General features: G+C 38.9%; 1 protein-coding gene across 1 annotated transcript; it reads right to left on the bottom strand.

Moving 5' to 3' along the window:
* Positions 1-363: 363 nt before the first annotated feature.
* ANKRD1 (ankyrin repeat domain 1) lies at positions 364-15,810 on the bottom strand. Its single transcript, XM_083363512.1, has 9 exons — positions 15,549-15,810; positions 12,199-12,378; positions 8,775-8,912; positions 8,576-8,683; positions 7,579-7,677; positions 5,614-5,712; positions 5,374-5,472; positions 4,427-4,525; positions 364-2,363 (listed from the first exon to the last, which is right to left on the bottom strand). The coding sequence occupies exons 1-9, from the start codon at positions 15,573-15,575 to the stop codon at positions 2,253-2,255; spliced, it is 960 nt and encodes a 319-aa protein (XP_083219638.1). The 5' UTR covers positions 15,576-15,810; the 3' UTR covers positions 364-2,252.
* Between the last annotated feature and the right edge of the window lie 6,420 nt (positions 15,811-22,230).

Raw genomic sequence — 22,230 nt, 5'->3', positions numbered from 1 at the left:
TCCTCAGGGTGCCACCGGTCAAAGAATGCCGACTGGTGGCCCCCAGGGGGAGGGCGTTCTCTGTGGGTGCACTGGATTTATGGAACCATCTTCCGGTTGAGCTCCGGATGGCGCCTGATCTCCGCTCCTTCCGGCGCGATCTTAAAACCCATCTCTTTAAACAAGCTGGCCTGGCCTGATGGGACGGGGTGGGATTTTTATAAACGACTAAAATTTTAAATTTGTATTAATTTTATGGGCATTGTTTAATCATGTTTTAATAATTTTAATTTTTGTATCTAGTTTTTATGTATTGCCCTGTTCACCGCCCTGAGTCCCCTGGGAGAAGGGCGGTATATAAATTAAATTAATAAAGAAAGAAAGAAATAAAGAAACAACAGCAGATAGAAAAGGAAAGTTAACTCTAGCATATGCCAACATCTTCAATTACTGTATATCCTTCTGTATGTTTCTTTCATTGCAAACCATCTTTCCTCCACTGCCATACATTGCCTTTTTCTCTCCTTTTGAGGATCTCATCAACTCCATAGAGCTGCAATTTCTATTGATCTAGCATCTCAACCTACATATTCAGTTAAATACATTCATGCCTTGCGTATGGCCATACCACCTCGACATGCTGCTTTCACAGTGGTTACCGGTCATCCTGCATTCAGTCTGCTTTCATTCAGCACCCATTCAAAACTGCTGTGGGATTTCACCATTCATAATTACAGAGAGAAGGAGGACCAAACACAGAGACTCAACAGTATTTAGTATCATGGTGGCAAGCCATGGTTTACTTAAACTTTAATTGCTGAATGCAACACCATGGGCTTTGTTCATGTAACACCATGGGCTTTGTTCATGCTTCCCCGCTTGCCAATGCACTAGGGGAGAGGAGAGTGGGAAATGGAATGCAGGCTCCAAACAATAAGAAGTCAGCCCGTATGAACCAAGGACGTTTCAGCAGGTGTTTGCAAACCCACAGAGACACTTTCTCATAACAATATTTTGACACTCAATTAGACCATGTGACCAGCACTAATAAGGGGAGGGAGGATTCTATAATTTAATTATAGTGGTTTGTGCAGGAAATGACCATAGCTGGTTTTGCTTTCATCTGTGCCAAAACAATGTACTCAATAAAGTTTTGTATTAAGAGATTGGATTGTCTCGGTGCTTGCTCAGTTGGGTTTGTCAGTCGAAACCTTGACAATAGTACCATAATTGACCCCAAATACTAAGCCAGAGCTAAACAAATGGTATCATAGTTTGGTGCAAAAGTATTGATCCAATCAGTGTCAGTAATTTTGAGTATTGGCAATTTGATTTGAGAAGATAAAGATTTGTCATAGTTTTAACTGTTTATAACCTCTTAACGCTTATCTGAGAATTGGAAAGCATTTTTTTGTTAGCTGATGGAACATAATAATCTTCAGACAAATTCAAGCAGAACAAGCCATTCTCTTATTTAAATCTTAAAGGGAATTTAATACAAAATGTACATAAAAAGCCATATAAATATACAGAACTTTTCTTACATTACTGAGCATGTAAAAATAACTGCATTTTCTTCTAATTCACTTCAATACCTTCCTTTATGTAACTTTCTGATTTGAACTTTGTAGTTCATTTTCCACTATTTTGGGTAAAACTGGTCTACTCTTCTTAATAAACTTTAAAAAATACCAGATCTGTTCCTTTTTCATTCTACTTCCACTGTTCCTTTCTAATTTCATTGCTTTCCATACCTCTGTTCTCCAGCCCCCACTCTTGGCTTTAACAGTTTACTCTGATAATAGCAATTCAGCAGAAAGGTTGGGTGACACTTAAAATTAATTACAATGGAGTTAAGTTAGGGAGAGAGAAGCTTGTTGTGAAGTTGCTAATACATTCAGAAACGTGATTGTCTTGTATAAATGCTCTTGGCTGATTATCATTTTAGTAACCTACAACTAGTATCAACGTGACTTTTTGAAAGATCAGCAGAGAAACAACAACAAAGAAACTTCATCCAAGAAAAAGGGAAGAATGGAATACAATATATAAATAGGAATAAATTAAAAAAACCCTTGAAATCAATGGAATTGTAACACTCAAGCTGTGCCTTTGAACCTTTTGTCCTCAGAGTTATTCCAAAAGCAAAACACTAGCTCGATCAGGCAAGATGGCATCACGTATCAAGGAACTATTCTTCACATTGTTCTTTATGCTGATAATTGTGCCATCTGCAAAGAAACAGTCATTCACTGAAGCTTTGAGTCTGATCTTCAGAATGTATCTATGGGAGAACTCTTATAAGCATTCTCCTTCAGGTTGTTGAAGATTTCCTTGGTGCCGTTTTGCCACTGTAGCACAAGATCCATTGGAGTTTTCCCTTCCTATGCAAGACAGTCAAGAAAACGTGATTATATTTCTTGGAACGTGATTTTTGCTAGCTTTTATTTTTTGGACTTGATCAATTGCTTGTAGGGCAAAATGAGAGAGAGCTGTGATATGTCTGGTCACGTTGTTTGAGTAAACTTGTTCAAGAAGATAGGTGTTTCACACTTCTAAAATTCATGCTAATGTGGAGCCCTATCTGAACAACGAATGTGCTTCCAGCACATATAGTAGTATGTGCTGTAGCTTTGCCATAAATTCTTATTCGATCTATCACAGGGGTCTCCAACCTTGGCAATTTTAAGACTTGTGGAAAGCTGGCTGAGGAATTCTGGGAGTTGAAGTCCACAAGTCTTAAAGTCGCCAAGGTTGAGAACCCCTGATCTATCACCTATACTTCACTCAAAATCCACAATAAAGATAGTATCTTTATTAGGGCTAATCAAAATACCACAAAAGGATACCTTCTGTTCCAGATGGTCAATCCAGATCCTACCAGTGGTATCCAGCAGAAAATCTAATTGTTTTCTCATAAATCTGCCTACTTAAATCATTTTTTAAAACTATTTTATTCAGTTGCCTATATTTGCCCCAAAGAACCAGACCCACCTGCATAAATGCTCAAATCCAGAAAGGCAGTGAGGCACTGCGATATGGAAGGACATCAAATGGGGTGGGGGGAAGGGACTTCTTTTACTCATTTTGCAAGCATGTCTTCCTGCAGTGGTTTCAATTAGTTTTAGGATAAATTTCTATGAGATGTTTCCAGCTTTATAAATGAGTTTGGAGGTCCAGAGTTCCGCTTTGGGTTGCACATTCTGTTTAAAATCTGCAGCCCTAACGAAAGCCACCTTAACAAATAAATAGTGCAGAAATCCCGGTTTATAAACGAGATGGAATGAGAAAGTACTTCAGAAGAGACGTGTACACTGCAGCTGTTGGTACCTCCTTAAGGGAACCGTGTCATTTTTTATTTATGGTAGTGAATTCCCAGGAAAATGGACATTTGAACAGGTAGCAGTCGTGCGTGGCGAATCTATTACAGAATTTTTGTGCTTCTCCAACTATGTTTCTCCAGGGAATGCCAGACCATGAAAAGGGTTGCTCCCCTAAGGAGGTGCTAACCGGAAACAAACGTCCCCTCTGAAGCACCTTTTTAGTTTCAAAGCCAAATAGCTTCATGAGGTTAGGCGGGGGGTGGGTGGGTGTTGCACCCCAGATCTGGCATGATTTGCCCAAATCATGCCATCCTCTTGTAGGAATCTAGTCATTGCTTCCCTCCACAAAATGCAGGTAGCCCTCAACTTACAACAGGTCATTTAGTGAGCGTTCAAAGTTACAACGGCACTGAAAAAAAGTGACATATGCCTGTTTTTCACACAGCCGTTGCAGCGTTTCCCCCCCCCCCCGTGGTCACGTGGTCAAAATTCAGATGCCGGGCAACTGGCTCATATTTATGAGGGTTGTAGCGTCCCAGGATCCCCTTTTGTGACCTACTGACAAGCAGAGTCAATGGGGAAGCCAGACTCACTTAACGACCGTGTTACTAGCTTCACAGCTGCAGTGATTCACTTAACAGTTGTGGCAAGAAAGGTCATAAAATGGGGCAAAACTCAATCACCGTCTGGCTTAGCAAAATCAACATTTTCGAGTCAACTGGCCATAAGTCGAGGACTATCTGTAGCATTGAATTCCGTCTTTGAAATAGCCTGTATTAAGTTCTCCTCTGAATATAACGTTAGAATCATTTGGAATAAAAATGAACAGAAAAATATATTTCAAAACAGTAGGAAGATGTTTTGGGGCGGGAGAAGCCTTGCAATGTATTCATTTTGCAGTTTGTTAGTAATGAGCATAATCTGACATGTAATTTGCAATTTGTGGACTTGATCCATCATATTTAAAATAGATGCAGTAAATGAGACTAGACTGAATCACAGTTACTATAAATACAATTGATTTCAATGTGTCTATATTGTCTGATTTCAACTCGGCGCTTCTACGTGACTTCAGTTTCGCAACAGTGAGGGGAGGGGAGGAATTGCAAAAAGGAGGAACTTACAATGTTCTTTACATTCAGGTTAGCCCCATAGAGAATCAGAAGTCGAATCATTTTATATCGGTTTAATCTCACAGCATCATGCATTGGAGCATCACCCTCCTAGGAGAAAGAACGAAATTTGCATATGACGGTCTTGGAGGCTGGTCATGCACAATTTTGACAATGCTTAACAAAAAAAATGCAACCAAAAGCTATTATAAAAGAGAGATGAAATCATGGCACTGAGTTGGAATGATTGGTTAGAAGGGCATCCTAAACACTGTTGCTATCCTGTTATAAAAGAACACTGCCATTCCTTAAGTAGCTAGAATTCCTATAGAGAGAGAACAAGTAGGCAGATGTAGATATGCCTTTACTTAGCCTGCATCACTGTGCTAAACACTGTGTAAACTAACATCGGCTTCATAAATTATGAGAAATTCACGAACGGCATGTAATCTAGACAAAGAGCTAAGGGAATGCTTTCTACCTCTGAAAAACAAGTTGGTTCATAAGCTTAGTTTCTATACAGTTATGGGTGTGCTACAACTTGGGGGAATATGGCTTTGGGTCAGGCAGTGGACAGAAATATGGGGTGAACATCTTCACTTTCAGACATTTAGTCCCTTATTCAACAGATTTACTGACATAATAGGTGCCTTGCCTTACAATCACAATGACTTACAATCGAAATTCTGGCTCAGCTATGGATGCAAGCTTACCTCTACTAAAAATTCATGCCCCTGGCATAAAATATACAAAGTGGCTGTTTGGTTGATAGTCACCTCTACTAATGGTACTCATGGAGTACTATTCAACTCTCTTCCTTTATATTTGAATAATTTGTGGTCCACTTTTACAAGCACAAAAGGCCACCATTAGGTTCTTTTTGTTTAGTATTGCCTTCTGGTGGGCATGCTAACACCACCTATTCTATCTGTTACCAAGGAAGGAGATAGTATACTTACTCTGTCTTTGGCATTCAGATCTGCTTCACATGCAATGAGGTGTTCTCCACATTCATATTGGCCTGTCCTTACTGCCACATGCAAAGGACTGCTGAGCAACTAGTGGAAAGGAAAAAGTGGGGAAAAGCATAATCCATAACTAGACAATAAACTTGGATGGACAAGAGAATTTCATACAAGCAGGTTTCCAGATTCATATCTTCCCTAAACCAAATTTACAGGACAATTATCATAAAATACCTTGTCTTTGGCATTTCTGTTTATCCCTTTGTTTAAGAGGAATTTCAGGACTTCTACATTTCCGCCTCGACACGTCCAGTGGATCGCCGTTGATTCGAGCTACATCAGAAGAAACAAAAGACAGGAGATGACAATAATAATGTAGGAATCATGAAAGCGCAGACCTGTTTTAAAAGCATACAGGCTCTTGGCTGGTCATCCTTTCGATTGGCAAAAACTTTTCAGGTTCCTGGACTCAGAGATTAACTAAAGCTGAAAGTTCTTTCAATAAAAAAAATCCAGATTTTTCTGGACACAGGTCAACAGGTTAAGACAAAGGAGACGATCATTCTAAGATCATGGTGACTCCTGAATATAAACAGTAATTCCTAGTGACCAAAACTTGATTAAGCTGTGCTCATTGAGGAACAGCTTTATTCCAGGTTACTATTTTCTGTTTTGACTAGTAGCTACAGGTAGTCCTCAACTTACGACCACAATTGAGCCCAAAGTTTATGTTGCTAAGTGAGAAATTTGTTAAGTGAGTTTTGCCCCATTTTACGACTTTCCTTGCCACATTTGTTAAATGAATCATCCCAGTTCCTAAATTGGTAACACATTTGTTAAGTGAATCTGGTTTCCCCATTGACTTTGCTTGTCAGAAAGGTGATCACATGACCCCAGGACACTGCAACCGTTGTAAATGTGAGTCGGTTGTCAAGCATCTGAATGTAAATCATGTGACCCCAGGGTGCAACTGTCATAAGTGTGAAAAATGGCCATGTTGCTTTTTTCAGTGCTGTTTTAGCTTCAAACGGTCATTAGGTGAATTGTTATAAGTCGAGGACTTCCTGTATTACTTCTTAGTGTCTAAAACAAATGCCTTTCTTCATCTAGTTCTCTATAAAAAACATACCTTTGATTATTAAGCTACAGTCCCCCCACCTTTGGTGCTCTCTGGATAAGTTTAATTTCTCTTGGACTAATTTAATCACACAGGCAATAGGTCAGAAACCCCTAGCACTTGACTAGAAGCACTTAACTTGGCATGGAGGCCAAGGAAGTCATGTGTGTATCATTGCAGCAGAAGCATACCCCTAGATGGCAACTTGTCATGAAGTCCCCTTTATAAATTGCACAGTGCAGTAAACAACAGTCTCCTTAGCAATTACATCTGACCAGAGGTATGCATTACTCAAATGAATAGCAGGGGTGGAGTCTTATCTGCTGGCCCCACGCCAAACAACTCACACCTCTTATCCGGCTCACTTCGTCCTGTCAACTGGAAAGTTAACTTGAGAGGAGGGTTTGTTGTCTACAAATGTTGGCTTGATGTGACTGAGAGTATGAATGAAACAAAGTCCCAGTGTGGCTTCGTTCATTAAAGGTAAAGGTTCCCCCACGCATGCGTGCTAGTCATTTCCGACTCTAGGGGCCGGTGCTCATCTACGTTTCAAAGCCGAAGAGCCAGCGCTTGTCTGAGGATGTCTTCGTGGTCATGTGGCCGGCATGACTAGATGCCAAAGGCTCACGGAACGCTGTTACCCTCCCACCGTAGTGGTCCCTATTTTTCTACTTGCATTTTTATGTGCTTTTGAACTGCTAGGTTGGCAGAAGCTGGGACGGGTAACAGGCGCTCACTCTGTTAAGTGGTACTCAGGATTCAACCCGCCAAACTGCTGACCTTCTGATTCACAAGCTCAGCATCCTAACCCACTGAGCCACCGCGTCCCTACGGCTTCGTTCATAGTCAAGTTAATTTTAAAGACATGCCCACCACCACCACCACCACCATAGGACACCAGGAGGCCAGATGATATGTTAATTCTGTCTCTTTCTTTGTGTTAGCATATCCTATTAAAAATAATGATGGACAGGCAAATGGGCTCCTTCCCTTTCTCATAATTCATAATTCTTTCTCATAATTCTGTCAGGTGCTTTACGTATTTGTGAAGAACAGCATTAATGCATGCAGTTTCTGCTTACCATATCTTGGAATTCAAGTTGAGCCCCAGCTGCCACTAACTTTTCCACAATTGCCAAATGTCCTTGTGAGCATGCCCTGTGCAAGGCTGTACGCTTGTACTGTCAATTGAAAGATAGGTAGCACAATCAATAATAAACAACTGCTTTAAAAAAAATTTAAAGCATTATTTCTCCCTCCCTCTTTGTCCTGGTGATTTTCTAACCTATAGCCCTCAGATTTCCTGAGGATCCATCATATAAATACTAGCAGAGGTAACACTGTTTAGCTTTCTGGATCAGCCTAATATTAACTAAGTATTTCCATCTAGATTGTGTGTTCATATGTATGACACCAGCCAGAGCATAGAAGAAATCAAAGAAGAAGTGCAACATCAGAAAATGTGGAGAGATCTGGCCCATAGAATTACTGGGGGGGAGGGGAGAGAAAGAGAGAGGAGAGAAAAATATTAAATATTGGATGTAACTGTCTATGGAAGCAGTTGCTAAGGTGCTTTTTCAAGAGGCAACTAGACTTTCTTTGTTTTTCCTTGAAGATGTTTTGCTTCTCATCCAAGAAGCTTCTTCAGTTCTGACTGAATGGTGAGGAATGGAAGATTTTATATTCCTTGCAGTCATCTGGTCATTTGCACTCTTTCTGAGAGCCATTGAGGCCACTTGGAGTTTTATCTGGGCCTTCAGGATCACCTGAATAGTGCAAACGGATGTGGAACTTTTTTGGAACTGCTGAACTGCTATTGGATGTATATGCTTAAGTCAGATTTTTTTTTTTGCAGTATTGGTGGAAGAAAGACTGGATTACACTCTAAGAAAATGACACTTTAAAACTATTTTGTAAGTTGTTTTCTCCCCTCCCAGAAAAACCTGGAAACTGGAGGTAGAAAGCTGAGGATGTTTCAAAGGCAACAATCCATTGAGCTACAGCTTCTAGTATCCTTTGGGGGAAACTGTTCAACTATGATCAAACAAATGGTACAGAAATCGATCAAAGCCAACATACCTCATCACAAGCATCTGGATCCCCTTTGTCTGCTAAGTATTTTTCAATCACTGCCATTTTGTTCTCCAAGGCAGCTTTTAAAAACGTGGGGACATCTACAGGTCCTGTCTGATACAGAACAGAAAGAGATCATCATTATTGGGGGATGCCACTAAATGCAGAACAGAAGAAATTAAAATACTTTGTCACTTGAACGTACTATAACTTCTTGCTCAGGCTCCTTGTCAACCAGCACTTTGACCTTCTTAACTTTTTTCCTTTTCTTCAGAGTGATGATTTTTTCAAGGTCTTCCAAATTTTCAAGTTTTGTTCTCGCCTCTAGTTTCTTTTTTTTGAGCTGGACAAAAGGAATGAACAATACAGTAAGATGGTTTGCATTTGATTGTCCTGAAAGAAATGCAGTATACAGTATTATCAACATACAACTGTCAAGAATTCTCAAGCATTTCCAACTATGTTAAAAGGAGGAAAGGATTCATTCCCTCTTGATTTCTTTTACTATCCCTATCTCTCCCCTGCCTCGCTGATGCTCCAGGGCAGCGTCCAGCAATTACATCTCATAGTGTTCAATGAGCACATTTCTCTAAAGGAATCCAATGGTTGCGTCCGTTTTAATTGTGTCTTGGCAGGTGAGATTACTCGGTTTTTTTATTTGAATTTCTTAAGCTCACTAGTCATATGCTTAGGTGTGCAGCTGATGTGCAGGAGTGCAGATTTTAAAAGCTATGTTGTCAATAGGCATGCACAGAAAATAGCCTTGAGAACTAGAAACAACCATGGATTTTGTTTCTGAAAGTGATTTTTTTTTCCTGAGATCTCAGTAAAGAGAGTGTTGGACATGAGGTCTTGTACAATAATTATACTTGTAATCAGGAATAGTGCATCTGCACTGCTAATAAATGCATCACTAAATACATTAGATTAGAAGGTTGAATACTTGATTGCATGGATAAACTTACTCTATAAAAAGTTGTGGTAAGAGTAGCTTTTGTGGGGAATCTAGAGGGAGAGCTGAGAGCCAGTTTGGTCTATATTGGGTCAAGGTGTTAGACTTTAAAGCGAGAGACTCATGTGGACTAATCCTGGTTTAGGCACAAAGCCAGCTGGGTGACTTTGGGCAGTCCTTCTCTCTCAGCCTTAAGAAGAAAACAAGGGCAAGCCAATTCTGAAAATGCTGTTGAGAAAATTGTGTGGACTTGTCTATGTAGTCGTGAAATTAGTTGATCAAGAATCATCTTCCAAAGGAAAAGATGCAAAGGGGCCATTGGTGCAATAACTATTTTACATTGTGGAATAGGTTGTCACTTGATGTTGCACTCATTAACACCTTGTGAAAAATCACTTGAGCTGCTACCCTGTAAGAAAGATGTGTCAGCTTGTTTTTAAAGCAGACACAACATACTCCTAAATGGTTCTCAAGTAACTCATAAATGCATCATGTAACAGATTGTTGCTGCTTACTCATCTACAGATCTTACCTTTGAAGGACTAGCAGGAGAATTTCAGGAGCATGTTCTAGCCAAATATCATTTGGCTGAATCAATACACTTCTCAATTTGATCTATAATGTAACCCATTAAAGTCCTTCATGCCACAAGACTTGGTTACTTGCGGGGTGAACATGTTTCTGAATAAGTTTGTCCACTTGAGAACATCTGTTCTGGATCTTCTCACCTAAACAGTGTCATGTAGCAAGCACCCAGAAGCCTACTTGATTGACATGCCTGCCTTATGGAAGAGCATTCCCCCTCAGATTTAGACGGCTCCCACCCTGCCTGCCTTTTGGAAGGATCTGGAGATCTTATCTACTATGTTAACCCAGACACTAGGTCAAAAGATTTTGTATTCATTTAATTTGTTTCCAACTGCTCAAGGCTGTTTAAAATTATTGTACCTCTAGCACAAAAAAAGTTTCACTGTCTTTTTCAAGTTGCTCTTTGCTGTTTAAATTGTGTGTGCCATCCTATGTTGCATGTTGATTGGGTGTCCATGTAAATTGATTTAATACAATAAATAACTAAACAACATAAAAGCTGATTCCTGTGCATTCTCAGAGGGACAGTAGACTAACATATACACAAATCCTGATCGGTTTTTCTGTACTAATGCTCCTGAATCTATCCAAGGGGAGCATATCAGATCCTTTGCCATGGGTTCAGACATTATTGATTATGATTAACATTATGATCATTAACATTAAATCAGGAGCAATATCAGTTACATCTGTAAATCAGTGGGATATTTTCTTCCAACAATTTTTTCCATTTAAGATCTAGTCTGATGATTTGCTACTAAAAGCTTTAGTCTCTCTCTATCTCATCATCCTGCAGATCTGTTGGGACATCAATTTCTTGAGTTCCATTCTCTTGGGACCTCTGAAATGTTCTGAGCCAATATGTCTAGAGCAGGCATGTCAAACTCATGATGTCACATGATGTTGCATGATGTATCGTGACTTTTTCCCTGTTGCCGGCAATGGGGTGGGCACGGTTTCAGTATGATGCATCTGGCCCATGGGCCGGCAGTTTGACATACCTGGTCTAGAGGATGCTAGTTTGAGGAAGATTGTCCCAGTGAGATTTGGTTTGTTTGTATGTTTGTTTGTTTTGGATAAGGGTACTCAAACAATCATTTGCTGTATGTTAGGAGCAGAACTACAAACATTTGAATTTTCTAATCTGATATTCTTTTTTATAGGTAAGTAGATAAGAAAGCAAATAAACCTGCCACCACCTATAGCATCTGAGGAGTGTTTTGAATGATACACATATGGACCAGTATCATATAGTTTCTGTGGTCAATCTTATCTGATGCTCCATGAGCAGTAGTCATTGTTCAGATTTTCAAAACAAAATTTCCCCAACTTGAAAATGAAATTGTGTTACATTACAAATGCAAAGACTAGGCACACCCCAGGGATTCTTAAAAGCTCATCCTTTTAATTTTTTTCAAGAGTCAAATTCCTGGTTTCCTCATTAAAATTACGGTTGACTGAACATTTTTTTCCTAATCCTTGCGAGACCACTTGTTGCCATTGTCAACCTCCCATCGCCCGGTTTGCTCCCACAGAGTCAGCCTCCTCAGGGTGCCGTCGGCCAGGCAATGCCGGCTGGTGACCCCCAGGGGGAGAGCCTTCTCTGTGGGTGCACCGACCCTCTGGAATGAATTGCCCCCGGAGCTGCAGACGACCCCTGGCCTTCGGTCCTTCCACCGTGACCTGAAGATGTGGTTGTTCCAACAAGCGGGCCTGGAATGACTACGGTTTTAATTAGCTTTTTACTGGTTTTTAAATTGTCATTTAATTATTGTATTTATTGTTTAATTCTTTTTTAAATTTTATATTTTATGTTTTTAATTTTTATTGTTGTGCACCTCCCTGAGTCCTTAGGGAGAAGGACGGCATATAAGTTTAAATAAATAAATAAATAAATAAATAAATAAATAAATAAATAAATAAATAAATAAATAAATAATAAATAAATAAATAAATAATAAATCCTGATCCAGCATAGTGCTACCAGACCATGTAGGCTTGTTCAAATATGATCATAAGTAGAGAACAACAGTAAATCAAAACAATGCTGATATATTCCCAGAAGATAGATAAAAACTCACGATTTTACCTCAGCTTGCAGCTCCTTCTCTTCTTTATAAGTCAGACTGCGCTGTGTTACTGAGGGATCAATGACTGTCTTCAGGTCTTCTTGTTTCTCTAATCTCACTGTAGCTTCATATTCTCCATCTCTGAAGTCTTCCGGAAGGAAGTCCCCCGTTTCTCTACCTTCTGTCTTTTTACCTGTCATCTATCAAAGAAAACATGTGTCTTAAGATTAGCGTTTCAAAAGGTTGTCCCTGACAAACCAAGACATGGAGAAAACTTATAAAAAAACAGATTGTACAACCACAGAAAGAACTTGTTGACAAAAAAAAGTGAAATCAATGTCCCAAGATTGTCATGACAGGCAAAGCCTTGAGGAAATGGTAAGCAAGCTGGTAAGAAAGCATGAAACTGTACTACTGAGTGCAATAGTATATCTGCAAACAAGTATTTGTGGGAAAAGTTAATCATCAGGGTATTCAGAAGCAAGGATGCTGAAAAAAAGGAAGCAGTAGGTGCAACAGATTGCCAAAGAGAAACCTGAAGGAAAAGTAAATGACACTGAGGCTTGGAAAGAGCCAGAGTGGGGGGGGAAAGCAAGAAGACTGTCATTAATTCCTTAAGAATAGCCTATTCAAACCTGTTGGGAGGTAGGACAAAATAGCACTAGTAGGGTAGTTATCAAGAGACTAAGTGGATTCAGAAAAATAGTTAAGTTTTGAACCAATCTGAGAGACAAAGACAACGCATACAGTGAAATAGTGAAATCCAAAAGAAAACAATCCTGCGGTTCTCCCTCACACAGAAAGGGATGGGGCTGGAGATAGGACAGTATTGACTGAGTAAAGAAACTGTAGACCAGGGATCTTCAAACCTGACAACTTTAAGACTTGTGGACTTCAACTCCCGGAATTCTGGGAGTTGAAGTCCACAAGTCTTAAAGTTGCCAAGTTTGAAGACTCCAGCTGTGGACTGATTGCCACTGTGGACTGTGGACGCATTGGGTTGCAACATTTGACACTCACATTAGGATGCTTGCCATTGTAGCAGCAGGGTGACCTGCAACAATGGAAGCCCAGAAGCTTTGAGTGATGTCAGGAAAGATTTTTAGATATTAATGTGAATTAGCCATACAATTGCTTAGCTGTATTGCAGCTGATCATCAACTAATACCAGAAATGCTACAGGTTGTCCTTGACTTATGACCAAAATGGAGCCAAACATTTCTGTTGCCAAGTGAGATAATTGCTGAGTTTTGCCCCATTTTACAACCTTTATTGCCACAGTTAAGTGAATCACTGCAGTTGTTAACTTAGTTTCATGGTTGGTTAAGGGAATCCAGCTTCCGTGTTGACTTTGCTTGAAAGAAGGTCACAAAAGTTGATTCACATGACCCCAGGGACACTGCAACCCTCATAAATGTGAGCCAGTTGGCAAGTGTCTGAATTTTGATCACGTGACCACGAAGAAGCTACAAAGATCGTCAGTGTGAAAAGGGTCATAAGCCACTTTTTTCAGTGTCGTTGTAGCTTCAAACGGTCACTAAATGAACTGCTGTAAGTTGAGGACTAGCTGTAGTTGCCTCAACTAAGCAGTTGTTGTCGTGATGGTATGATTACTAGCCACCTTTAACTAAGCACTGGCCTCAGAACAGACAGACAGAAAAGGGAGTGAGCTTGAATTAGAATACAGAATATTGAAGGAAAAATGTGTGCCCTCAATACATTTGTATTAAATTTAAAACCCAAGCCCGCAACAGTCACAGTAGGCAGCAGCTAAAGTTAGAGATTGCTATACCTCAGTGAAATCACTGAAACAACTCAGTGTGACTTCTATAAATCGCGGTGCTTCCAGTGGGTTTTAGTCACGACTATGTTTAGCTGGATGAAGAGAAATGGTGGAGAATCCATCCAAGAATGCAGTGGTGTGTGTGTGTGTGTGTGTGTGTGTGTGTGTGTGTTTTAATATCTTACTCCCTTGTTCCTCCATACTCTCTACAGACTGACAGACTCCTATGCCATCTGCTTTTGAAATCTTTTCTGGCTTAGAAAAAGCTTAAAGAGAATTGAGGCCCTGTATTTGAGAAATAGAAAAAATTCCCGGGCTACACAAAATTTGCCACTTTGTTCTTGAGTCCACACCAGCTTTGTTTGCGAGTCGCTAACAAACTATATATACATTGAAAGTATAGAAATCCACATTTTATGAAAGATCTCTTTCAGGTCAAACCACAGTATGTTCAATCCAATTAAATTCAATAATAATAATACACTCAGGAAATTACACAGGGCTTATCCATACACTTTCATTTTTTTTTATTTTCTAGACCCAATACGCAACAATCCAGGTTGTCATACCTGCATTCCATGACAAATTAAACTCAGAGTGGTGGAATAGCTAAAGGGTTTGCTTATTTGCCAGAACAAATATGTTGTGCTATAATTACAGCTAAAGTGTTTGAGATAAGCAACTATTTCAGAAATACTTCTATTTTCTTTCCATTCCTTCGTTGCCATTTGCTACCATTAATAACTCAGACATAAACAGCAGAGGTGACTAGAGGCCTATTAAAGCTGGGTCATTTAAGTCCTGTTTTAATTCTTTATTGTGTTGTCTGGAATGGGAGTCAGAGCCAGACATGTGTGCCTGGCATAGTGTAAGCGTAGTTGAGAATACTTTGAATCACAAGGGCTGCTTTAATAGCTGTGAACCCATCACACTCCTACTGTTTTGTTGTATTTTCTTGTGAACTATTTTGAAAGTCTCAATATGGTAAAAAGATGGCATACAATAAATATCCTCTTTTTAAAATTTTGTTGGCACTTAAATTTAAGACCAAGCTTTTTTAAAAAAAATAGTTTGCAAGGTAAACCACACTACGGTGTATTTCTACATAAACTACTATTATTAAATGTACAACATGTATTTAATCTAAAGATAGATCATTTCTTCAGTGATTTCAGCAATAAAAAAACATTTCCCTATTGGCTTTCAGAATTTTACACACATCATCATTTCACTAGTCATAATAATCTTTTAACATAGGACAATTATCATTATTGTCACATAAAGTTGGTAGTGCTAAAAACTATGGGACAGCAGCTCAACTAAGACCATATTCATATGTGAATTGAGATTCAAATAGTAGATTTTTGACTCTTTGTTCTGTTTGCTTAAAAGGACCACACCCATTCACAAATGATATTTTCATTCCAATATAAATTTCCCTTAGAATGAATTCACCTTCTATCCAAAGAATCAATTTTGTCTTAGGGATACAATTCCTTTGACATGATGTTCACTCCACATGCTATTGAACTGGAGGTGATGCCCACCTTTAAAAGAAATTATCACACAAGGTAGTTTGATACTTACCAGATCTTCTACCAGGAGCATCATCATTGTGGCTGTTGGCTGATCAAAAGCTGATAGTGCAGTGTGGTATTCCTCCTAAGAAAGATGCCTTTACTGTCCAAGGCAACTTGACTGAGACATGCCAAGCTCTGTTAGTTTATATATCTTTGCAAAAACTTCTTCTGCGTGAGATAATCTTCCAACCTGGGAATCCAAACAGTTCAGCAATAGGTGTTTTCACATTCCAGGCATATTAACTAGTCAGATCTAGTGTCAAGGATAGGAATTGGAGGGGTGGGGGGTGGGTTGAAGGAGGGTGAGGGGAAAAAGAAAAGTCCTGCGGTGTAACGGCACTGAATATCTGAATCAGTATGAAATACAAGAGCTTCATTCCATTTGGCAGTGACTAAATAGTTCAGCAATGCTAGTCATGCTGGCTGTCCAGTGTCCATTAAGACAGCTGTCTGCAGATACCACCCTTATCATAACTGGCTTCCACATGAACAACAGACTCCAGGAAAAAGAAGACAAGGCAGGCAGCCCTCGTTTTGTGGATAAACAAAGAAGTAGGTCAACTGATGGAAAAAATAATTATTTTTGCGATAGTATGCCCTAGGGCTTATAAATAGTTCTGTAGGGAAATGGAATTCTTCCCCCTGCCACATCCCCCCCAAGTCTCTCTCATACACACATACACACTTATCATGATGTCACTTGTCTATATTTGTCAAGAAGAATTTTTTGAGGGGATTATGAAGCCAGAGTGATGTCTCTGGTGCTAAAAGGACCGGGTGACATGTTAAGTTACCATCAAGATAAGAACGCAAAACTCGCCTGCTTTTCATTTTCTCTGGAATCTGTCACTGCTTATAAACAGGGATTGTTAGTTCTGATTTCAAGGGGCAGGAAGGTGAAACGGCAAGTTTAATGTAGATAAAGACTTCCAACCAAATTGGAAAAGACAGTAATTTTTTTAAAAGCTAACTCTCGTCAAAGGCATGCTTTTTAATGGAGAATTTATGGTGGACATTGGAATTTTGGCCCTAAGAAAATATAAAAGATCCATCAGGTTGATAATATCCTGATCTGTTTCATCAGTCCTCACTAAAAGCCATTTCAAAAGTTCATGTATTGGATTCTAAAACCATTTTCCATCTCCAAGTGCCTTAGGCAATGTGCAGCTTTAAAAAAAACAAAAAACCTATTCTTAAAAAAAAGAATCAAAGTATAAAATACAGATCTAATAAGCTACAGTAAAGAGAAAGAAACATCCTATTAAAATCAATAGTCATATTAGCAGCAGGAATTTCAAATGAGTATCCTCTGTAACCTATCTGGGTCCAACTTTACTGCACTGCTATATAACATTGCTAAATAAAATATTCTTTTCTGATAGCCATTTCCTTGGCAGAAGCATTCTCAGAAGGAAATAAATTGAAATAGGGAAGGAAATAAATTGAAATAGGGAAGGAAGATGTGCTTAAAGTGGTTGTCTACAAAAAAGAGGAGCACGTCAAGGGCAAAAGGAGGAAATGGCATTTTATCCTTCAGAAAAATATTGGAGGACATTCCATGGCAGAGAAACAGATGCTGGGCTAATATTACACAGGGTTAATTAGAACATGGACATGGCCTTAACAGAACTCACCAGTCTTTTTATGGATTTACTAATTTGCAACAGAGACACAATTTCAAGAAATAATGTTGATAAGTGAACAAAAGGAATTACTGAAGCTTTACAATTAGTCCTCAATATAACATTAAGAAAAGATTAAGTAATACATTAAGAAAGTACAGTATATTGAGTTATTTTTATGGTATAAAAAAGAATATAAAATTTTGACCTTAGTGCCAAAATCTCTAATCTCTATTGTATTGTAAAAAGGAGGAGGAGGAGGAGGAGGAGGAGGAGAAGAAGAAGAAGAAGAAGAAGAAGAAGAAGAAGAAGAAGAAGAAGAAGAAGAAGAAGAAGAAGAAGAAGAAGAAAATATAAAATGTGCATGTACTTTGTGCACATATCTGTCCATTTCTCTATGTGAAGTTGGATAATATTTGTTGAATAATAATCTTTTTTTCATAAATCCAACAGCTGCACATCATTTGTCATAAAAAGCAGGAAATATGAGAAGCTGCTTTAGTGTGCCTTTCCTGTATTGCATTGTCTGCACTGACTGATAGTTGTTCTCAGACTTTCAGATTAAGGGTTTTCCAGGGATGAAATCTGGGTCATTCTACATGTCCTAGACAATTAATTTCTACTCCTCAACTTTCTCTGTTTAGGGAAGGTGCTGGAGAAGTTGATTACCTCCAGCTGTTTACTGCGTATGAAGAAATAAATGGAATATTTGTTAAATGTGTACATGACACAAGCTAGTTGAGATTGTTAATGCTTTAGAAGGTAGAAACAAATTTCAAGAATATTTGATAAGTTAAGGAAATGAGTGTCCCAAAGATGCTTTTTCAACAGGCAAGTGGACTTTCTTGTTTTTCTTTGAAGAGGTTTTGCTTTTCATCCAAGAAGCTTCTTCAGCTCTGGAAGCTTCTTGGATGAGAAGCGAAACATCTTCAAAGAAAAACAAGAAACTCCAGTTGCCTGTTGAAAAAGCATCTTTGGGACAACCATGACCTGGATGATTGAGAATCTCCATAGAAATTAAGGAAATGAGCTGAAAGTTCCTTGTTTTAATGATATGTAAACAAATATAAATTAGTAATAATATTTCTGAAACCAAGTTTAAATTTTAATTGATTGCAAAATTAATACATGATCAATCATTCTTTTAGGCTGAACCAATAGAAATAGTAATGATGGTTTCCAAATTAAAAGAATAATTCCACTGTATCCATAATGCATTAGTTAAACCCCACTTCAAGTAAAGTGATCTACCCTGAGCATCAGATTTAAGGGTCAGCAAAAATAAATTTGGTCCATTAAAGGCATTGAGGAGGATTTGGGACTGGAAACCAAAGTCCTTTGAAATCAAATGAAGGAGTTCAATATGTTTTGCCTTGAGAAAATATGGCTGGGGTAAGGGAAAGAGTATGTCAACGCTGCTAACATCAGATGTTCTTCCTTTGACAACAGATGAAAATGTAGCGATCTTTTCTCTATTGCTTTTAGAGTTCGTTGATGCTGGGAGGGGGAATGTGGATGAGAGTCCAGCTAGTCATAACAATAATAACTCAGCCGTGGGAACCCAAGGTTATTAGGTCCAGAGTAGATAGAAATTTGGTGGGCAGGAGAGATGGGGAGAAAGCCCGCTCTTCAAGTTAATTGGGGAATGTGATTTATGACTGTTAATTGGAGGAGGGAATTGCACTTTGCTACTTTCTTAGGATCTTGCGGAAGAACAGGGTAGAACAACAGCTAATGACCCTCTTTTACCGGTCTACCATAGAGAGCGTCCTCTCATATGGCATTGTGGTTTGGTATGCCGGTCTGACAGCCGCGGATAGGAAAGTATTACAGAGGGTAGTGAGCACAGCACAAGACATTGTGGGCTGTTCCCTGACACCACTGGATGACATCGCCAGGGCTCGTTGCCTTGGAAGAGTGAGGAAGATTCTCAGGGATGACTCACACTCCTACCATCCGGTAGGAGATATAGGAATATAGCCAGCCGTACCAACAGGCTGAAGAACAGCTTTTATCCGTGGGCTGTTAGGCTTTTAAATGGGACATAATCTTATGCAGAATTGACTTGGGAGGCCGGTGTGTGGTGTAGTTGGTTCACATAGTGTGGTGGGATGGAGGGTTTGTTGTCACTGTGTGTTGGGGGGAGAGAGCACAGGGGGAGGCTCAGCTAATCTCAATGTACACATGTTGTACTTTGACAATAAAGGTTTATTATTATTGTGTCCAGGGGAGGGAAATTCAGTTTTTGGCTTCAACTATGTAGTGCCGATACTTTGTTTCTCGAATAAAAGATTCTTTAAGGAAAACAATGCCTTGAAGTTTTTTTTAAAGAGATTCATCTGTCAGAACCATGACAGAGTTGCTTATTTGACTCATATGTCTACCTAGCTTAGGAAATCATGGTTCAGTATCTAATGGAATGTCTCACAGCAGAAGACCATGCTTTGTTTCAAACAGTTTCAGAGGACAAAACATGGAATAACAGTTTTGAAAGTTTGGAAATAATAACGAGCAATTTGATAATAGAACCAATTTCCTAGGGAGGATAGCAGGTTTTCTCACTGGAGATGTTTAAGTAGAAGCTAGACGGTCATCTTTGGAAGATGCTTTAATTTGGATTCCTGCAATGAACAGAGGGCTGGACACAACGGCTCCATTTTGATTCTATGATTCTTATGTTGTTTCAGTTATTTGTGAGAAGCCAGGATAGAAATTTTAAAAAGCAATAAATATAATCCACTTTAATTTGTTATATCTTCTACTGAATGTTGAATGATATCCAAGGGATAACTAAAATTCACTTAATGACAATGAAAGTATTTGTTCAAGAAAAACAACTTTGGCCTGCTCAAAAGTGGTCTTCAAAAGTAGTCATCTCCTACTGAAATCAGTAACCACAGGCTATTCAAAAATGCATTTCTTTCCTTACAATGTGACTGTCCTCTCTCCCACCAACAAATATGTATGTTTGTATGTATGTGTAAGTGTGTACTCATATCCTACTGAAAGTTGGAGGCAGTGCAAAATGACTCTCGGAATTCCATTAAAATTTCATAAACTCCATAATAGTTTAAATGCTCTCCATTGATGGTATTTCATTGATTACTCTATTAAATAAACTTCCTGCCAACCCTTTTCAGAAATATCTTTGTTAAGTTGCAGTTCTCAAGATATTTTCAAAAGGCTGATTATTAAGTTCTTTGAGTTTCTGTATAAACAGCAACTGTCCACTGATCCTCAAAACATTCAGACAACCACATTTTCCTTAAGTTCACAAAACCCATTCTATTATATGTACAATCATCAGAATGAGTATATTGCTGATTTTTTTTATAGGCATTCAGCTAGGAAGGAAGATTACAGGAGTATTTGCTTTGTTAATGTCTCTTTCTCTTCATAATTATTCTGTTGTTGTAAATTTAGAAATTAGGTTATTGAAGAACACATAACTATAAAAACTCTATCCACTATATCACATTGGTTTTGATTAAAGATAACTTGATATGGTTTCCTTCAGAAGTCAAAAATAAGAGACAAAATATACATTTTGTAGAATATTTTTATGTTTCCTGTATAGAAAACCCATTCCCAAAACAGCTTTCATATACCAAAAGACTAAAACATTTACAAAACTAATTTACGACAAATATTAGAATAATTCTAAACTTTTGTAATCATTCACAGTCCTAACCAAAAACTGTAACATAGATTAGAACAGTAAAACTAGTGGTGGGATTCAGCCAGTTCGTACCACTTCAGCAGAACCGGTAGCTATTTTTTTGTTGCCCAGGCCCAGAACAGACTTCTGGAAGCGACATCCACACAGAGAACTGTTTGTTCACATATTTGAATCCCACCACTGATTGCAACCTTGTCTAAGATTCTGCCTGTCATTTGAATGGGATAATATTTGAAAGCATAGGCCCTGTTTGGATAGATGCTTCTATTTCTGTATACCCAAATATATGAGGAAGACTCCTGAAATCTCCAAAGTCCATGCAGGATAGTCTACAATTTATTGGACAGGTTTGGAGAATGCTGGGATAGGAAGTTGTGTAAGTCACAAACTCTTAGAGTCCTTGTATGTAGTTTTGGAATCTCTCTGCTAATTTTGAGCTCTTTGCTTTCGTTATTGGATGTGATTAATAGCCCTGTTTTTGCAGCTTGTCCACAATGGGGAAATGACACAGTGGCCAAGATATTCTGCTGCCTGAGACAAAGGATAAAAGATATTCCCATACAAATACATAATGCATGCATAAGATGACTGGACTTCCAGTTGAACCACCTTTCAACACTGGCAGTGGGGCAACATCCCTTCATTGACCTTGATAGTGACATACTAAAAGTCACAGGACACGCCGGGGCTATTGCACACATAGCTCTCATCTCCAATTAAGACAACAACCAGGGGAAAAATCCAGAAGGGAGAATTCTTACAATCATTTTGCCCAATCCATGCCAGCATTTGAGGCAGCCACTTGACAGACTACAATTAGTCCTCGACTCACCACAGTTCACTTAGTGTCCATTCAAAGTTTTGACGGCACTGAAAAAGTGACTTGTGACCATTTTCATATTTACAACTGTTGCAGTGTCAATCATGGTCATGTGAACAAAATTCAGACACTTGGCAACTGACTCATATTTATGACGGTTGCAGTGTCCCGGGGTCATGTGATCTCCTTTTGTGACCTTCTCACAAGCGAAATCAATGGGGAAGCTAGATTCACTTAACAACCATATTCCTAGCTTAACAACTGCAGTGATCCACTTAACAGCTGTGGCACAAAAGGTCGTAAAATGGGGCAAAAGTCACTTAATAAATGTTTCACTTAGCAACCAAAATGTTGGGCTCATTTTCAGTCGTAAGTCGAAGACCTGAACTACAAAATCCAGCTGACCACTAGATGGAAATAGAGCACTCTAACTCTTCCTTAATGTCTTCTGGCTGTCCAGATTGTTGCAGGCCCTCTCAGATAGCCCTACTGTTTGATGTATAAGGTATGGGATTATAGGTACTCCTCAACTTATCATCATTTGTTCAGTGACCGTTCAAGGTTATGA

This window comes from Vipera ursinii (assembly GCF_947247035.1).
Source record: "Vipera ursinii genome assembly, chromosome: 5".
Taxonomy (NCBI): Eukaryota; Metazoa; Chordata; class Lepidosauria; order Squamata; family Viperidae; genus Vipera; species Vipera ursinii.
This window is presented reverse-complemented; position numbering and strand designations above follow the sequence as displayed.